This window comes from Cebus imitator, unplaced genomic scaffold (genome assembly GCF_001604975.1).
Source record: "Cebus imitator isolate Cc_AM_T3 unplaced genomic scaffold, Cebus_imitator-1.0 Scaffold387, whole genome shotgun sequence".
NCBI classification, from domain to species: Eukaryota; Metazoa; Chordata; class Mammalia; order Primates; family Cebidae; genus Cebus; species Cebus imitator.
In genome coordinates, this window is record NW_016107702.1 from 500,587 (window position 1) to 521,045 (window position 20,459).

General features: G+C 41.0%; 1 protein-coding gene across 1 annotated transcript in view; it reads right to left on the minus strand.

Annotated features, from left to right (window-relative positions):
* ILDR1 (immunoglobulin like domain containing receptor 1) overlaps positions 1–13,350 on the minus strand; it is a 32,576-nt gene extending 19,226 nt beyond the window's left edge. The window contains exon 1 of the mRNA XM_017508165.2: positions 13,099–13,350. Within this exon, the coding sequence (XP_017363654.1) occupies positions 13,099–13,156 (58 nt within the window). The 5' untranslated portion in view covers positions 13,157–13,350. The remainder of the gene's footprint in view (positions 1–13,098) is intronic.
* Positions 13,351–20,459: the final 7,109 nt, after the last annotated feature.

Sequence of the window (20,459 nt, forward strand, 5' to 3'; positions counted from 1 at the left end):
GGCCAGGCTGGTCTTGAACTCCTAACCTTAAATGATCCACCTGCCTTGGCCTCCCAAAGTGATGGAATTTCAGGCGTGAGCTACCGCACCCGGCCCCTGAGCCACCACACCTGGCCTTCTTTTTTTTTTTTTTTTTTTTTTTTTTTTTTTTTTTTTTTTTTNTTTTTTGAGATGCAATCTTCCTCTATTGGCCATGCTAGAGTGCTGAGGCACAATCATGGCTCACTGCAACCTTGACCTCCTGGGTTCAAGTTATCCTCCCGCCTCAGCTTCCCAAGTAGCTGGGACTATAGACATGCATCACCATGTCTAACTTTTAAAATTTTTAGTAGAGATGAAATCTCACTATGTCGCTCAGGCTGGTCTTGAACTCCTAACCTCAAGCAATTCTCCAGCCTCAGCCTCCTGATGTGCTGGAGTTATAGGCGTGAGCCACTGAACCCAGCGATAGACTTAAATTTTGAACAAACTTCCAGGAGATGCTGATTCTACTGCTCTGAGGACCTACTTTGAGAACCATTGGTGTAAGCTCGATTTAAAACACACAAACACACACACACACACACACACACACACACACACGCTTTAGGCTCAGATATAGCTCGGTTCAAATTAAACTTTAACACTTACTTGAACTTTGGACAAGTTATTTACTCTCTCTGAGCTTGTTTCTGAGCCATGAATGGAGATGATGATAGTGCTAGCCTCATCAGATCCTCGCAAGAATGCAATGAGATAATCCACTTCTGGTCCTTGGCATGAAGCCTGGTACATACACTGCCACGTTAGTGCTAGTGTTTGAGTCTCTTCCCTTTTTCCCCTTATTACAAGGGCCAAGGAGAAAAAGGTTGGAGTTGGGGTTTTCTCTGACAGAGTTTTCAAGGGGAGCCACCTTCATTTGGACTGAGTTTCTCCCACAAACAAAGAAAATATAGTCATTATCTTACAGAGCAGTCGGTGGGCCTGTCTCGAAGGCTAGAATCACATGATTCTTGGGTCCTGCCTGACCTACTGGTCACAGCCCTTATAAGACTGTCCTCTTAAACTTCTGATGGGCACCTGTATCAGAAGGCACTCACAGAAATGACCTGATGACCTATTTCCGGGACTGGGCTGTGATGCAGATGCCCCATGACAGATGTGCTTGATAGAGGCTCTGCAGCAGTGCAGGGGTGAGCTGTGGGCAGAAAGATGTCATGAAAGGAAGAGATTTAACCTAGGCTCCAAGAAGCAGGTAGGATTAAGATTACACATGAGAAGTAGGAAGAAGGCAGAGAAACTCACTGTTTCAGTAAGCAAGAAAGGAGGGAGCAAAGAGCCTTATCAGGAAAGGGCAGCTACCTGGGCAACCTGGAGGAAACCAATCTAGCTGTGTCTCCAGCTTTATGGAAGACAAGGAGACAAATAAGGCAGGGCTGGTGGTGGTGAATGGGAAGTAGGTGATGGGGTGAAGTCTAAATCACATTCCAGTGTCAATTTCTTGTCTATGGATCATCACTGAAGTCTTTTCTGAAGAACAGTAACAGGGGGAAAGTGGTGTTTTTAGGAATATGGATGACTTACCCACTCAACTGTAAACGAAAAAATATCATTTTAAAATAAACTTTGAGTCGTTTTGGGGAAAACAACTGCTGTCTTCATAAGCTATAGATTCCCAGAAATCAGGCCAATTAGAATGGAAGGGCCAGTGACCAACATCTCAAGTTTAACCTGGATTATTTCTTAATCTAATTTTTGGTTCTTGTTCCTCCTCTCTGACCACCCCTTTGTTTTTTGTTTTTGTTTGTTTTCTTCCAGAACTGACCTGAAATAGACCTTGAAGATCTCACCAACCACAGTTTTATCTGAACAGTAGAAACAGCCACAGATAAGATTTTCACAATGAATAGAATGCCATTGTCAACACTGGCTTATTTTGTTACATAACACACGTACTGATGAGAAGAAAGAGGAAAACACTGATTTGTGGTCTAAATAAAATCTTAGGTTCAACAGCGTCTTAAAATATATACTATACTTGATTCCTGAGAGAAGATTAGCTGTGTTCACTTCCTATATAACAAATCTGAGGCTTAGAAATTTAAGTGACTTGTCTGTAGTCATTTATTTTCTAAGGCTGGCAGAGTCGAGATTCTGTTCCTGAGCAGTGTTCTTGCCTCAGCTTGGCTATTCTTTAAATAAAAGATAGTTGGTATTCAGAAGTTTGCAAATAATTGGAGCTGGGGGCCAGGCTATAATTAAATATAATCGGTGCAGTCACTCTGACACAGTGAAATAAAGAACATGTAGGCTCTTTATTTGCCTAAATGATAATTTGACATAGCCATTTATTCAACATTCTAGTCATCATTATTTGTATAGAGGTAGAGCTTTTGGGAGCAGGGAGGCCAGGTTTGCTGGGGGTCAGAAAAGGGAATTTGGTTTGAGTCAGAGGTTGCTATGGGGTAGCTTTGAAGATTGCAGAATCTGACACCTTTGAGGCGGGGAAATGGAGAGAAAGATGATCACTCAGCTCCCCTTCCATGAATGCCCTCATTGTGGGCAAGCCACAGCTGGGGTGACACAACTCACCTTTATCAACGTCAGCACTAACTTTGCTGCTTGGGTACTCTTTTACCTTCTCTTCCATTTCATCCCTGTGTGAATAGCAAGCCTTGATATCTGCCAGGTTTGACAAGTTCTAGCCATCTTGAGCTCACTCACACTCTCTCCAGGGGTCTGCCAGCCCCACAGCATCCTGCACAGACCTCAAACCTCCACCCCCTGCCCTGTCTCACACACACACACACAAACACACACACACACATGCACACAAACACACATGCACACACACACACACACGAGTTCTGGGAGAAGAGGTATTGAACAACCCAGCTAACTCTTCTCCCATCTTCTCAGTTGTTGCTGCTGGCCCTCAGCATCTATTATGTACCAGGTGATGTACATTCTCTGTCTCTAATTCTCACAAACTCCCTCAGCTGGGCAACAGCCCTGCTCATATATGTGGGCAAAAGTTCAGAGTATAAGCTACACCCCCATGGACCCAACATCACATACCTAAAAAGTGTCAGCGTCAGAATTTGAGCTTGGGCCTTGCTGACACCAAATCCCAACTTTTCCCAAGCAGGCAAGCTTGATCTTCCACAGTAGAAGTGAAGTGCCAGACTCTTAAAATGTAGCTGGATTTTCCAGATTGGGAGGGAAAGAAAGGCAGTAGCAGAACAGCCCATCTCAAAGAGAAAAATCCCCCCACTTTCTTTTCCTATATCCTCTAACTTCTCTGTAAACCTAACCACACTGGGCATGCACAGAACTAAAAAGGTAGAGTTTTCAAGGAGGGACCCAAAGCAGCAGAATCAGACTGAAAATATGAACAGGATCAAAAAGAGAAATTCCCTGATTATACTCATCCTGGTTGCAACTTTGCTCTTTCAAGCTTACCACAAGCTTTCCAATTCTTAAAATTTCTTCTATTCTTAAATTTCCTTTATCCTGTGGCATTTTCTCCTCCCCTGTTCATTGACTCCTAATTTCTTAGCTGTCATTTCTATCATTTTCTCTTAAAAACGTTAATTCTAGAGCCTGACTCCCTGAGTTCAGATTCTGTCTCCACTCCCTACTAGCTGATTGGTAATGTGATATAAATAGTAGTTTATTCTCTGCAGTTTATTCTCTGCACTCTTGGAACTTGTGCTCCTGGTAGGAGATTCAATGATGAACAGGAAAACACACAGACAAAGTAGTTCCTGTCATGGATGAGTTTTACATTATTAAACAGAAACTACAGGAGCACTGAATATTAAATCTTACTCCTGTACAATAAGGGACTAAAACAGACACATGTATCCAACACTGTAGTCAACATTAGTTGCTGGGGGTCAGAAAAGGGAATTGGGTTAGTCAGAAGCTGGCATAGCAAGTTATTTTCAAACGATTGTTTTCCTTTGTATGCAAAACTGAGATGATAATAATGCCTGCCTTATAGGGTTGTGGTGAGTATAAAAAAAGTTCCCCATTCAGCAAAGGGCTGGGCATATAGTAGACATTCAATAAACATTGGCTATCATTTGTATCATTTGTACTTATCTTGACTACTTTAGGAGTTCCAGATCCACTGAGACCAGCATGTAAGAGCATTTTGAAAAAATGATACAAATGTAAACTATCATGATTGTCTTCTCTTTGCAAAATGAGTTGGTGCCTCAAAAGCTTCAAAAGTTTCATACCTTTGTACCTTGGCAAACTCATTCACAGCTTGCCTTGCTCTGTGAAAGAAGGGAAGGAGACCTGTCACATAAGTGGAAAGGAAACTTCAGATGAGATATCAGAGCTCATGAGGAGAGAAAGGGAAGGGGGTTCTCTGTTTCCTGCCATCAGGTACTTTCCAAGGCCAGGCTGCTGTGCTGAGTGGGGTCTACCATCCTATGCTAAAACAGAAGGAAACACCAATGAGGGCAGAGTATCTTCACAACGAAATGCCATCTGTTCCTAAATACGTGCACGTCTTTGAACATTTTTTTCTTCCACATTTCTTGCGTAGCATTAGATTGGGCAAGAAGAAGTTTTAGTTTCTAGAAGATACTCACGCAGTATAGAAATGTAGGCATATATTTTAAAATATTTTTAAAATTAAGAACTGTTTTGAAGGACTAGATGGCACTTCTCCTCCTTTCCCATGAAGGGACCTGCTTGGAAGGGATGGTAGGCAGGGAGGGGAGGCAGGTCTTTGCTGGCAAGGGGCAGTGGCCTGGGACTGACACTAATGGGAGTTCTTGATTCCTGAGTGTTTTTCAGGTATACAGGCACCCTGACTCCATGCAGCAGGTTAATAAAATGCACACAGGTTCAGTCCTATCAGAGTTTATGTCTGAGCAGGCTATCTCACCAAGCATATTTACCATCAGTCCTTGTTACGTTTCCTCAGATAACAGTGCAAATATGAGAGGAATCAAGGAGAAGAGGGACTTGGTATGGACAAGAAGGAACAAGACAAGAACAAGAGGGAGTAGTCACAAACAAGAAGGAAAGGATAGGGAGAGCTGAGAGAGACAGAGACCAGGAAAGCAGATGGGTCAGGGGAGGAATGAGTCTAGGTATTATGTGTTTAACCAAGGTCTGGCATGCAACCCTCAGCCTCCCCTGAGAAGGAAAGTGCTATATGCTGAGCACTTGCTATGTTGTTTGACATGGTATTAGGTGGTTTATTTTACATTATCTTATTTTAACTTTGCAGGAAACTGATGAGATAAGCTTTATTTTATCTCAATTTCATTGATGACGAAAATTCTGAGATTAAGTAACTTGCTTAAGGCCACGCAGCTAGTAAATAGCAAAGCTGGATTTAAAGCTGGACCTCCACTACACTACCATGTCTTCTGGATAAGTTTTCTAAATGATTGAGATTTAACCCTCTGAGGAATATTCACACATTTAAGGGACATTCACAAATTTATTTTAATAATTTTGTACAGAAACCCTTCTTTCCTTTGTTAATACAAAATAAATAAGTGGGACACTTCAAACAGTGGAGAGGGGTATTGAGTAAAAAGTTCCTCCTTGCTCACCATGAATTCCACTTTCCAGAGGTAATGCTATTGATAATTTGGTCTACATCCCTTCACATCTTTTCTTATGCTGTTTCTTTAAAAAAATCATATTATGTACATTGATTTTTGACTTTTTCTTCAAAGTAATGATATATTGTATATTGATATATGCAGATCTAATTTTTTTTTTTTTTTTTTTTTTTTTTTTTTTTATTTTTTTTTTTTTTTTTTTTTTTTTTTTTTTTTTTTTTAGTAACTGCATGAACATTTCACTCTATCGATGAGCCACTTTTATTTACACATTTTCCAAATGATGGACATTTAGGTTGGTTCTGATTTTTAAGTATTACAGGCAATGCTGACATCAATTACTGAAATTAATATGTTTATATAAGTACATCTTCACATGCATTCTTTTATTCTAGTAGAATATATTTCTCAAAGTGAGCTAAAGGGAATAAGCCTTTTCTATTTGAATGGATACTTCAGGAAAGAAATATATATTCCCATAAATAGCGAGTGACAGTCCCATGCTTCATCACAACCTATTCAAAAGGGGAAAATATCAGTCTTAAAAATTTTTTTAAGTCAAATAAATAGCCACTCAGGTGGTTTGAACTTAACATCCCTTTGATTACCAGGGGGAGAGGCCAAGACCTGGTTGAGAGGCAGATGCTCGGAGTTTCCCAAAGTCATTGACCCAGGTTAGTGACTCATGTCTCCATACACTAATCTCAGAGCAGATGCAAATTTGGGCACCACCAGAACACACGCATTCATTCATTTATTGAGTATCCACTCTGAGCCAGACACTAGTAGCAAATAAGAGAGACGGGTCTCTGCACTCTTGGAACTTGTGCTCCTGGTAGGAGATTCAATGATGAACAGGAAAACACATAGACAAAGTAGTTCCTGTCAGGGATGAGTTTTACATTATTAATCAGAAACTACTGGAGCACTGAATACTAAATCTTACTCCTGTACAATAAGGGACTAAAACAGACACATGTATCCAAATGCTCCTGATAGTTCTTCTTGGTTGTTTCAAATTCTAAATCAAGCCCAAAATCTAAATCACCATCCTTTCATATAAACTTGGGCCTCTCTTATGTTTCCCCGTAGTGAATGGAAAAGACCAAAAACTAGGAAGGAATCATCCTGGTATCTCTTTCTCCTTCACTCTTCATATACAGTCTGATCAATGATTTGGCTGTGTCCTCACCCAAATCTCATCTTGAATTGTAGTTCCCATAATCCCTATATGTCATGGGAGGGACTAGATGGAGATAATTGATTTTCGGGTGGTTTCTCCCATCCTGTTTCTGTGATAGTGAGTGAATTCTCACAAGATCCAATGGTTTTATAAGCATCTTCCCCCTTCTCTGGGCACTCATTTCTCTCTCCCGCCACCATGTGAAGAGGACATGTTTGCTTTCCCTTCTGCTATGATTATAAGCTTCCTGAGGCCACCCCAGCCCTGCAGAACTGTGAGTCAATTAAATCTCTTTCCCTTATAAATTATGCAACCTCAGGCAGTTCTTTATAGCAGCGTGAGAAGGGACTAATACACAATCTATCATCAGATTGGGTTTATTTATCTCTGAAATATTTCCAGAATCTCTCTCTCTCTCTCTCCAATTTCAGTACTATCCTAGCACAAGCTACTATTACATCCAGCTTCCATACCACCTGTACTTAGCTAGTACTGTACTCATGCCTACACTGGTGCTCCCTGCCAGGTGGATTCCACATTGCTGTTAGTCTCCCAATTCCTCCTCCTTAAAAAGCTCTACCAGCTGTCCATTGCTGTTAAGATAAACACAAAACCTCCTACCATGACCCATTAAGCCATGCACATCTGATCCTACCCACTCTTCTGGCCTTAACTCCACCACTCTTCCCAGGGCTTCCTTCACTCAGTCAAACTCACATTCTTCTCATCTCCCCCACATGCTAAGCTCCTATCCAGCACTCTTACACATGCTATTACTTTGCTTTGGATTGATCGTGCCTCAGTACTCAAGCATCATCCCTTCAGGGAGGGTATCCTGACTGAGCAAAATCCATCTACTCAGTGCTCTTGTGGTACCTTGTATCCTTCCTTCCTGGTCTTGTCACAGTTGTATTTCTGCGTTCACTTGAATCCCCTTTAGACAATAAGCTCCACAGGGGGCAAGGCCATGACTGCTTTTGTTTGCTATGACAATGTCTAGCACCTAGTGGACATTAAACATTTGCTGAACAAAAGAACAGATACATTCATGCAAGATAGACTAAATTGCTTGGAACAAATTTTAAGTGCCCTAAAATTTCAGAAAAATGGTTAACATTAACCATGTCTAGTATGGCCAGACAAAAAGCAAAAAAGAGGGCGTGTGTTGTGGGTACAAGGCTTCCAAAGTCATGAGCCCAGAATTAGTTGGCCTTGAATTTCAAACAAAGAGCTTTAGCCCACTCTCATAAGCTATAGGGATCTAATGGAGCTTCTTTGGATGGAAAATTAAAATAAGAGTAGGGATGATTAAGTCGTTGGATAGGTTAACCTATCATCGGCACAGAGAATGGTTGGAAGTAGACAGAGAAGTGGCAGGACTAGAGTCAAGAAGATGCTTAAAGTAGACTAGTATAAGAATTGTCACCTAAAATAGAAAAGAAGGGGCAGATCCTGGGACTAAGTAACAGAACTTGGTGATTAACTGGTTATGAGAAATAAAGTGTCAAAATTGCTTTCCTCTGATTCCACCTTATCCCAAGAGTTGCAGAATGGGAGATCTAGAAAGAACTGGGGACATTGTCAGAGTCTTTTCAAGTCTTTATTTTATTTTATTTATTTTTGAGAAGGAGTTTCACTCTTTCACCCAGGCTGAAATGAAGTGACGCAGTCTTGGCTAACTGCAACCTCTGCCCCCTGGGTTCAAGTGATTCTCCTGCCTCAGCCTCCTGAGTAGCTAGGATTACAGGCACCTGCCACCATGCCTGGCCAATTTTTGTATTTTTAGCAGAGACAGGGTTTCACCATGTTGGTTGGGCTGGTCTCGAACTCCTGACCTCAAATGATCCACCTGCCTTGGCCTCCCAAAGTGCTGGGATTACAGGCATGAGCCACCATGCCCAGCCAGAGGTTTCTCAATTCTTAAAATACACAATTTTATTTTTCCCCAAGGACTTCATAATACATTATTATGGTAATAATAATTTATTTCATTATAGTGTACAGGTAATCATCCAACATCTTGTTTCACTGCATTGTTGTTGGGGCAAGACGTTTAAACATTAGCATTTAGTTAGACATCCAGGAAGCAGTCACCTGTTTCTATTTCTGTATACCAGAATTCAATTAAACAAAATAAACCTGCTCTACAGTATGAAATAGGAGAGAGAGCAATGGAAAAAGGGTGAAGACACCAGGGTTCTGGTCCCAGTTCTCCAGCTAACTCCACTATGTCAACCTGAAACACATGACTTCCCTGGGTCCACATTTCCTTATCTGTAAAACTGGCTGGGAGGGGAAGGTAAAGGCTGAAAGTGATTTCTACCTGTGTTCAACAGAACGCTGGGATTCTGGGGAGGTACTTCAGGAGCTCCCAAGGAGGCAAGGGAGCAGTTGAGTGGACAGTCTCCCATCCACCACCCATACCCCCTCACCCTGAGATATATTAGGGAACTTTATAAGATTTCATTAAGTCTACAGTATGGCCATACCTCCACCCCCACTACCCTGGAAAAATTACTGGTCTAGATGCTGTCTCTCTAAGGATATAATTACTTAGGAGTCAGCTGTTTGATCTCCCAAAGAAAGATAATACAAGTTGATAGCTGTGTGGATCTGCAAGTTGACACCACACTATGATGTTAAAAAAAAATTCACAAGAGCACAAATGACACACATCCTTTTAGAATTGGAGCAGGGGGGCGGGGTCAAGCAGGACACTAAACTTTCATTCTAAGAATAAACTTTCACATTGGATGAAGGCAACCAGAGCTATTGGCCAATAATGGTACTTACTTTAGTCTTATTTTAATGTTTTAAGGAATAGATATTCACATATCACTTGTGCATTAAAAGTATATTTCTTTCTTTCTTTTTTTTTTTTTTTTTTTAGACAGCATCTCACTCTGTCACCCAAGCTAGAGTGAAGTGGCGAGATCTCAGCTCACTGCAACCTCCTATTCTTGGTTCAAGTGATTCTCCTGACTCAGCCCTCCAAGTAGCTGGGAATACAGGTGCATACCACCACACCCAGCTAATTTTTTTTTATTTTTAGTAGAGATAGAGTTTCACCATGTTGGCCAGGCTGGTCTTGAATTCCTGACCTCAACTGATCTGCTTACCTCAGCCTACCAAAGTGCTGGGATTACAGACATGAGCCACCGCATCCAGTCCCAAAAGTGTATTGATTTCTGAAGAAAAAACCTTCAGAGAATCACACACACATGTACCTCTGACAACTGATGTCTACATAGCTCAGAGCACAAGGACTGTGACAATATCACAAGACTCCCTGACCTCAGAGGCTTCATTAGGGGCACCAAGCCACAGTGAACAGCAAGTACCTAAATATAACACAATTTTACTACTGCCTCACACTTTGTAATTGTGGGAACTTGGAGGCTAATCAGAGAATTGGGTTGACTCTTCTTTGAAGACAGGAGGGATCACAGTGATGGACCAAAACAAACACACCCTAGTACAGGATTTTCCAAAGTACATATTGCAGTTTGCAGCAGGTTTTGAGAAAATCAACTTACAGGGTGTTTATATTTAATATTGTTAATGTGGGGTTGATTTTTAAATGAATTTTAATATCAGTAAGGTAATATGTAATATCAATTGTTATTATTTTATTCAACTCAGTAATAAAATTTTTGTGATCATTTTGCTTCCATTTTATAAACTCTATATATGTGCATACATGTCACAAGGTACTTGGATCTTTCTGGGAGCTGTGAAAAAAAAATTGGAAAGCACTGCTTTGGTAGATATTGAGAGCAAGAGAAGAAGCCTGATCTTAAATTTTATCTTGACAGACACTTTGGGAAGTTTGGCTTAAAAATTAAGGAAAAGGTGGGGATAGTAGAGAAGGACTTATGCCCAGTATTTCCTGAGTGAAGATGACACACACATACCTCTGACAACTGATCTCTACACAGCTCAGAGCACAGGACTGTGACATCGCAAGACTCTCTAACCTCAGAAGCTTGGGGCCTTAGGGGTCCCAAGCCACAGTGAACAGCAAGACCTAAATATGACACAATTTTACTACTGCCTCATACTTTGCAATTGTGGAAACTTGGAGGCTAATCAGAGAATTGGGTTGACTCTCCTTTAGAGACAGTAGGGATCATAGTGATGGACCAAAACAAACACACCCTAGTACAGGTTTTTCCAAAGTGCATATTGCAGTGTGTAGTGAGGCATAGACACTGTGCTCAACCTTTATCTACCCAACAATAGTTGGCCTTATTGGTGGGGGGCACTGGGAGTTGGCTTGTCAAGAATTTCACCTGTTTTCTAGATGAAGGCAGTTTAAGTAATCCCTCTGAAGTCACAACTAATAAGAGGCAGATTCCGAATTCCAACCTGATAATCATCTGTTATTATAGTTCACATTTTCTTAGCCATAGAGGAAGGAGGAAGAGAGAAACTTGTTTACTTAAAGTTAGCTTTAAACAATCCTACTTGGCTCTAATTCATGACTACTATTATCACCCTGGCTAATATTGAGTAAGCTTTCCCTCACTTTGTTCAGGCAGTCTATTAAGTGCTTTAAAACCTTTATTTCACTTAATCCTCACAAAAGCTTTACGAGATATGTGCTATAATCATTGTTATTTACTGGAAGCTTTGAACAGTTCACTAACAGTTCAGTGTCTAGTGTCACATAAACATCATTGATGCAAACCACATTAAATAGCTGAATGAAGTTTATTTATATTCCTACATATAGGGAAACTATCTGCCAAAATATATATTTCCCCTCCAAGTGTTGGAGTCAAACAGTTGAAATATCAATTTCTTAACAATAAAGTGAAAGTGAGTTTAGAGGTTCGCTTAGGATTACGAAGTTTTAATTCTGGGGATAGAATACCCAGGGGCAGAGGTGGGAGCAGAACTCTATTTTTCTAAAAAGGTAGCTCAAGCAGCTTCAGAAATCCCCAGCTGCTGTGAAGTTTGAGATGAGCATGTGAGGCACAGGAGAGACGACTGTGCAAAGCTGTGGGATTTTTATAAATTTGCATTCATAGCCGGAGCTGGTGATTAGTGAAATTTTGGATATAAATTGAGGTGAGGTTTGAGGTTTGAGGTTTGATCTATTTCCCTGTGCATCATGAGTGTTCAACATCTAGTCTTATCAACTTCAGACAGTTTCTAGGACCTATATCTTGCAGAAAACCTTGTAAGCCAGAGGGACTTGGGGTTTTCAGTTTTCTGGTTTCCCTACCCTTTTGCAAGCCTCTCTCTCTTTTATTCTCAGCATTACCCTTAAGTTTTGTAGAATCCTGTCTGAATGAGATTTGATTTTAGCTGAGCAATTCTTATGTCCTATCAAGCTTGTAAAAAGAACATTCTGCCTACACACCTTCCTATTGCATCTGTTCCCAACCTAAAAACACAAGAGTCAAATTGGTCTGTGAGCAAACTCTAAGTTGACCTTCCACTGACAAATTAGAGGTAACAGAGTGGCTATTCCTAAAGGGAGGGGATGGGTAAAATGAAATCAAACAGGGTGGAGCTTCCAAGGGAAGTTATAAATTCTTGTTTGCAAAGTCACACCTACATCCTAATTGGAAAAAAGTGGAAAGAGCCTGTTCATTCTGCCCCTCAGCTATCCTTTCCTACCTGGTTTCACTCGTGCAGATACACACGAGTCAGATTTCCAAGACACACACGGAGATACACAAATTCATGTTTTCCAAAGTACAGAGGAGATTGGTGTGGAGGGTAAGAGAATGAAGCCTAAGAGGGTAGATGGTTGGAAACCTGATGGGGGATGAGCAAGGGGTAAAGTTAGGCCAGTGACGGGTTACAATCAAAGTAGGAAAGTGACATTGAACATGGTTAGCACAGAGGCATACGTTGTGGTCCTGCACAATAGATTCAGATTCTGGCCGAACATTGCTTTATATACTGAGGACATATTATAACCTCCTAGAAATGAAATATATGCACTTCTGGGCCAGTATGGTTGTCACCATATCAGATGAAAGGAAAAAGTAATTAGGAATTTTTAAGAATGGTGCTTTTACCGCTATCAGTTCAGCTTCACAGATCAAGAAGTGCCTAATGACTGCAGGAAGGGAAGCTCAAAGGCTCCAGGTTTCTTAGTTGCATCTGTTTGGGAAGAGCCTGGGCTAACAAAAGAGGAAAGCAACAGGTTCCCACAGGCAGAAACTCGATCCAGTCCCCGCACCTCCTTGCGCCCATGCCAAGCGCCACCTGAGCACGGCCCAGGCCTCCACTGCCCTGCCCGCGGCCCGCTCTGCAAGGCCAGGCCACAATGGCTTCCTGTCTCCTTGGGCCCAGGGTGGGTGCCAGTTTTCCAAGGCTCACCTGCTGGGAGCCAGGTGCAGAGCAGCAGCCAAGGTGCGGGCAGTTTGGGCCACGCCATACCGCCCCTTCTTTGGCCTTTTCAGCTCAGGGGCTTCGGGGCACCGCGTCCTTCTTCATCAGATGCCGCCCCAGGACGCACCACCTTCTCCAAGGAACGCCTCGGGTTTCCCCTCACTTCAGCTCCGCGCGGAGGGAGGGTCCGCTCTGGTCTCCCGGCAGGTGCCGCCCGGCTAGTCCGTACCTGCGGCGCTCCCAGCGGCTCCGCCTCCCGCCCCGCGCGCCACCGTTTCCTGCTCCGCCCCCGCCTCCCTGGAGACCGCGGCTACCTCCCTACCTGCCGCCACCACCTGCTCGCTGAAACACGGTTTCCACTTTCCTCCAGAAGTTCTAGGGAAATCTCACCCCCTGCAAATTTATCCCTCTCTCCTTCTAGAATTATGTGGATATAACTTTCCTGGGTGCGTTTCCTGCGTTACATTTCCATTCTTTTGTAAATACTTGCAAAACATTGTTTCGCTAAAAGCACAGTAATATGAAGTTTACTCGTAATGTCTGTTCAGATTTTCTAGAAACTAAAGATTCGTTTCTAAGCCAGGTGCAGTGTCTCACAGCCTGTAATCCCAGCACTTTGGGAGGCTGAGGTGGGCGGATCACCTGAGGTCAGGATTCAAGACCAGCCTGGCCAACATGGCGAAACCCATCTCTAATAAAAATACAAAAAAGCCATGCATGGTGGCGCGCCCCTGTAATCCCAGCTACTCAGCAGGAGGGATAACCTGGGAGGGCGAGGTTGCAGTGAGCAGAGATGGCACCACTGCACTCCAGCCTGAGTGACAGAGCAAAACTCCGTCTTGAAAATAAAATAAATAAAATAAAATAAAATAAAAAAGATGTGTTTCTAGAAGACAGACATAAACTAGAGAAGTAGACTCAAATTTCTACATCTATTAAAGTAAAATATTTTAGAAAAATTAGAAAACTATAAAGTTATGGGAGTTTAAAAAAATACAGCTCCCACTTTCCATAGCTAGGCATTGTTAACATAGGTATATTTATTTTTATTTTTTCTTATCTTTCATTGTCAATGAAAAGCCACTCACAGACCTCGGCCCCTACCAAGATTTTGACCTTGCAAGATCAAGGTTTTGACCTTTTGCTTTGCAAAGACTCTAGGTCTCTTCGCACCAGGCCATGTAGCATGTAATCTCAGTCTCTCCTTCCATGAAAGGAAGCCCACCAGCCATCACATTTTTCTTCAAGAAAAGAATTACAAAAATTCATTAAACACAGTTTCAGGAAGCTCCCATTCTGGTCACTAACCTTAGAAGTCAATATTATTTCTCCTGAGCTCATATCCTGCCTGCTTTGCTTTGAGGCGGCCTCTTCTCCTGGGCTGCTGGTATCCTTCATATCCCCTCCAGCCAGAGGAGCATCCTTGTCCTGGAAAGATTCGGGATTTTAACCCAGCCTCTTCTCCCTCTCTTTCCTCCTCCCAGTTCCCTCCTGGATCTGGCGTCTCTTTTCCCCAGTGGGCCTCTTCTCTTCCAAAGAGTAAATTCAGGAAGTGTGTGGCCAAAGATAGATGATAAAATGTTTAGGAGCCTCATACGTCTTTGTGGAGGGATTCTACCACAGCAGCAGCAGCAGGAGGAACCTCAGTATGAGTGGTTGGGGGTCAGGTCCCTCAATCCCCTCTAGAGACCCTGTGCATGCTCCCAGCAATATTGTTTATGTTTGGATGTCTGTGATCTTGAGGGGATTTGTATGGTTTCTGGTCGTGTGAATAGTCTTCAGCAAATGCTCAATTCCAGTCTAAAAAAAAAAAAAAAAAAGTGAGCCCCGTCCTTCCTACAACTCCCTTCCATACCCCTCAGCCCCTGCTTTGGTATAAAAGCCATTTTAATATTCATCTAAGCCAGCATTTCTCCCATGTTTGTTCATTAAAGCCAGCATTTCTCCCATGCTTTATTTCATTAAAGTCTTACAATAACTGCATAAAATAGGGGCTATTAATATCAATAAAATTTTATAGATGTGGAAACTGAGGAACAAAGAGAAAAATTGTCTAAGGTCACAATGCTGGTAAATGGCAAACTAATGAGCCTAGGTGAGATGGTCTGACTCCAGAGCTTGTGCTCTTAGCTGTTATACTATAGACCTTCACCTAGCTATTAATATAGTCCATCCATCTGTATTTACAGCTAGCTGGCTCTGTCCGTGTGTGCTAATACAATTTCTTTCCACATGTTATTTGGCTCTACATAAGGGAAAACTGAATCCCACAACTCTGGGTGCTCTTGGGCCAGTCATTCTTCCCACCTGTGCCATTGGTCCAATAAAGATTAGATAAGAGCATATACTTGGCTCAGAACAGCAAACACTCATTCATTGCTGTATATAAAGTAAAAATCACTTGGCCTGCTAATCGTGACTTCCTCCTATACAAAGCAATAATAATACCTACCATGTATTAAACACATTGTGCTAGGCACCATTCTGAGCACTCTTTAAAAAGACTAGCTAAGTGTGCTAGTGAGAAGGGGGAAGAGAACAAGGAGTTTGAGCTGTAGCTGACTGGGAACAACCAACTGAGATAACTCACTACCCATCAGCCTAACCCCCAAGCACTTTCATTATTGAAGTTAATACAAATTCAATAATTCGCACTGAACAGCACTGTGATGCAGGGACTATGATTGTCCCCATTTTACAGATGAGGTGCAAAGGTTCGTTAACTTACCCAGGTTACCTAGCTTATAAGTAGCAGAGCTGAGATACAAGTTCAGGCAATCTATTTTCAAAACACACACCTTTCACCACCCTAGCTGTACAATGCTTCTGTGGGTTAACTGAGCTAGGGCCTGACCACAAAGTACTAAGCTGTTATTTCATCATTAATAATCATGTTTCCTAGTTGAAACTGTGTCCATGAATGTTTCTGAATACTGTGTGTTTTCTGAATACTTTATATGTGCATCTCTATTTGAGAATAGTGTAATATTTGTACATTTACATGTGTACAGTATTTATCAAGAATGGAGAAGATTTTGTAGATACATAGGGAAAAGAATGAAGAATCAGGTAAGTAGAAATCATGCACCAGGCACTTAGAGCTAAAGGAAGGTAAGAAATGTAAGTAGCTGATTCACACTAGAAGATTCAGATTATGTCTTATGCATTTTGTATTCCCAGCATCTAGCATAGTATCTGAAGTATAGATACACTCAATAAATATTTGTTGCACTGTTTATCGATACTTCCTGGAGGTAGGAATTATTTCAAACCCATCTGCTTTGGGTTTGAAAATGAATATGACTTTGCCACACCAATCCAAGAAGAGAGACCAGCCTATACAAAAATCACAGCAACAGTACACAGCATAGCTGAACTATAAGCACTTTAGTTTTGCTTGGGTGGTGTGTTAGAAAGCTAGCCACAGTAAATAAAGAGCCTTGTATGACCAGCTGGAGAACTAATACTTCATACAGAAGACAATGGAGAGTCAATGAAGCATTTTAAACTGGGATAGGCATAATGAGAATTGCCTTTTCAAAAGATAAACTTGGCAGCAGTGAGAAGAATGGTAGGTAGGAATTTAGATGAAAGATAGGGAGAGTAGTTAGGAAACTGTTAAATTATAGTTAAGGTGGGAGAACTGAGGGCCCAAGCCAAAACTGGTGTTGGAAATGGAGAAAAGAGAATATTTTGACAGATATGTAGAATGTGGAATTGATGTAATTGATGATCAATTAGTGTGGGGGTTGAGAGAAGGATATAGGTTTCTGACTATTAACCCTAGATGGATGGTGATACCTTTAATGAACATAGATATATAGAAAGAATAAAAGGTTTTCAAGTACCTCAGACACATTACACTAGAGAGTAGTGGACCATCTAAATAAATCTCCGAAGGATGGCTGGACACATTTATTAAGTGGAATTGGCTGAATGAGGTTGGTAGGGGCTGCACTCCTGTATAGGGAAATCTGGGTCAGCAGGGACTGAGAGACCTTCTTGGCTATAACATGGGAGTGAGCCATCTTAAAAAGAAATTTTCCAGCTGCAGTCCAGTCTTCAGAAGAACTGCCATCTTAACTTCAAATACCTGAGAGACACTAAATTAAAAACCATACAGCCAAGCTGCTGTCAAATTCCTGACACACAGAGAATTGTTTTAAATCATTAAGTCTTAGGGTACTTTGTTATGCAGCAATAGATAACCAATATAGTATGCCTATGTTCAAACTTAGTAGGACATGCTAAAGATTTTTCCAAATTTACCTACACACTATCAGTGTTTGAGATTTTTAGTTGTTCCACTTCCTTGGCAACATTTGGAGCATTAGCGTTAGACTGTTAAGTCTTTTCAATTGTAGCTCTGCTGGTGGGTGTATGGTGTTTTTTTGCTGTGGTTTAATTTGCATTTGCCTGATGACTAATAGAGTTGAGCACTTCTTCATGTGTTTATTGGACTCTTGAACTTTTGGATATACTTTCTTGAGTCTTGGTAGAATCTTTTTTTTTTTGTTTTGTTTATTCAGCTTTCTATCTTTTTCCTATTGGAGTTTGTAGGAGTTTCTTATGTGTCCTGAATATAGTGCCTTTGTGGTTACACAAGTTCAACATATCTTCTCTCAATTTGTGACTTGCCATTTTGCTCTCTTAATGCTATTGCTTGATAAACATATATTTTTATTATTTTAATAATGTTTAATTTATCAGTCTTTTCCTTTAAAGTCTTTAAGTTTTTTGTGTTTTATGTAAGAAATGCTGTCTTCTCCAGGTCATGAAGATTTTTTTTTCTTTATTACCTCCCAGTGGTGTTGTATTTTTCCTCTTACATTTAGATCTACAATCCACATGGAACTGAGCTGTGAGATAGGGGTTAAGTTTAATTATTATTTCTCTTATGGATAAACAATTTACTGAACACATTTTCATTGAAAATTAAATTCATTCCCTGCTGTCCAGCAGTGTCATCTTTACTTTTGATATCTACCAGAATAAGTCCTTCCACCTCATTTTTCTTCTTCAAGGATGACTTAACTATTATTGGTTCTTTGCAGTTCTACATATATTTTAGAATCAACTTGTCAATTTCCATAAAAATCTGCTAAGATTTTAATTGGGATTGCATTAAATCAATAGACCAATTTGGGGAGAATTACAATTTTTACATTATTAAGCCTTCCAATTTAAGAACTTAGAAGAAATCTCACATATCTTTGATGTTAAATAGTATTATTTATTTTTTAACATTTTATTTGTTGTTGGTGTATAGAGGTACAGTTGATTTTGACCACAAGGTCAAATCCAGCAACTTCTTGTGTCTGGTTAATTTTCATTGAATTCTAGAAATTACATATTAAATAGATATTAGTTCTGATTTCACCTCAGAGAGGTATAAAAGAGTTATTTTCATCCTTATGACAAGAAAATCCTGGACAAACTGCAAACAAATGAAGTTTCTTGAATCCCTAAGAGAACTGAGGTCACAGGGCAAACATTCAACAAAATCTGGAAAGAGACAGGTTCATATATGGAAAAACAACATCAGAGCATTTTATTACCTGTAGCTGATGCTTCCAGATGCTATGTAAGCCAGTAACAAGAATCAGCTAGAAAACTTTAATAAATTGTTGAAGGCTGAGTATGGGCTAGTGTGATACAGTTAACCCCTGAGAGTTCATACTTTCTTACAGGCTTTTGTTGTTGTTGTTCCTATAAGAACCCTGTATTAGTCTGTTTTCATGCTGCTGATAAAGACATATCCAAGACTGGGAAATTTACAAAAGAAAGAGGTTTTAATGAACTTACATTTAATGAACTCATTAAAGAAAGAGGTTTAATGAACTTACAGTTCCACATGGCAGGTGAGGCCTCACAATCATGGCAGAAAGCAAGGAGAAGCAGGTCGTATCTTATGTGGATGGCGGTAGGCAAAGAGAGAGCTGTGCAGGGGAACACCCTTTTTAAAATCATATCTTGTGAGACTAATTCACTATGGTGAGAACAGCACAGGAAAGACCTGCCCCCATAGTTCAATTACCTCCCACTGGGTCCCTCCCACAACACATGGGGAATTCAAGATGAGATTTCAGCGGGAACACAGGCAAACCATATCAAACCCCACTAGGAGCTCATGAGAAGAATTGGAAAAAATCCTTATTTCATCACAAGGTTGGCTTGGTGAGGGGAATTGCAACTACTACTGCCAACACTCTGCACAGATTCTATCTTTCTTACAAAACAGAAGGCTTACTCTATAGGCATAAAGGAAACAAAAATTTCATTTTTAGGGTGCTTGTAGTAGCCCATTGCCACTGGGAGAGGAAAATAAGAAAAAAAAAAAAAGCTTATTTCTGGGAGAAAAACACGAATAGGTTCTAGGCTTATGCAAGATTTGGAGGAGGGGTTGTAACACCAGTGAAGGCCCCCATGAAGCAGGTTCACAATGCCTGATTAGAATGGAAACCTAGGATAATCACTCTGTGGTTCTCTCTGTGTACACATTAATAAATTTGTATGCCTTTTTTAAAAAAAAAAAAAAAAAGCATACTTTAGATGGTTTGGATTTGTGTCCCTGCTCAAATCTTTTTTTTTTTTTTTTAAGAAGTCTCGATCTGTTGCCAGGCTGGAGTGCAGTGGCCTGATCTTGGCTCACTGCAACCTTTGCCTCCTGGGTTCAAGCAATTCTCTTGCTTCAGCCTCCCGAGTAGCTGGGACTACAGGTGCATGCCACCACGCCCAACTAATTTTTGTATTTTTAGTAGAGATGGGGTTTCACCATGTTGGCCAGGATGGTCTCGATCTCTTGACCTTGTGATCCACCCGCCTCGGCCTCCCAAAGTGCTGGGATTGCAAGCGTGAGCCATAGTGCCCGGCCAATCCCTGCTCAAATCTTATGTCAAATTGGAGGAGAAACCTGGTGAGTGGTGATTGGATCATGGGGGCAGATTTCCTTCTTGCTATGCTCATGATAGTGGTGAGTTCTCACAAGATATGATGGTATGAAAGTGTGTGGCACTTCCCTCTTCCTTCTCCCTCCTGCTCCACCATGGTAAGGCATGCTTGCTTTCCCTTTGCCTTCCACCATGATTGTAAGTTTTCTGAGGCCTCCCAGCCATGGTTCTGTACAGCCTGTGGAACTATGAGTCAATTAAACCTCTTTTCTTCAAAAATTATCCAGTCTCAGGTAGTTCTTTAGACCAGTGTCAAAATGAACTAATACAGAATATTGGTACCAGGAAAATGAGGGATTACTCTAAAGATGCCTGAAAATGTGAAAGTGACTTTGAAACTGGGTAATGGGAAGAGGTTGGAAAAGTTTAGAGGGTTCAGAAGAAGATAGGAAGATGTGG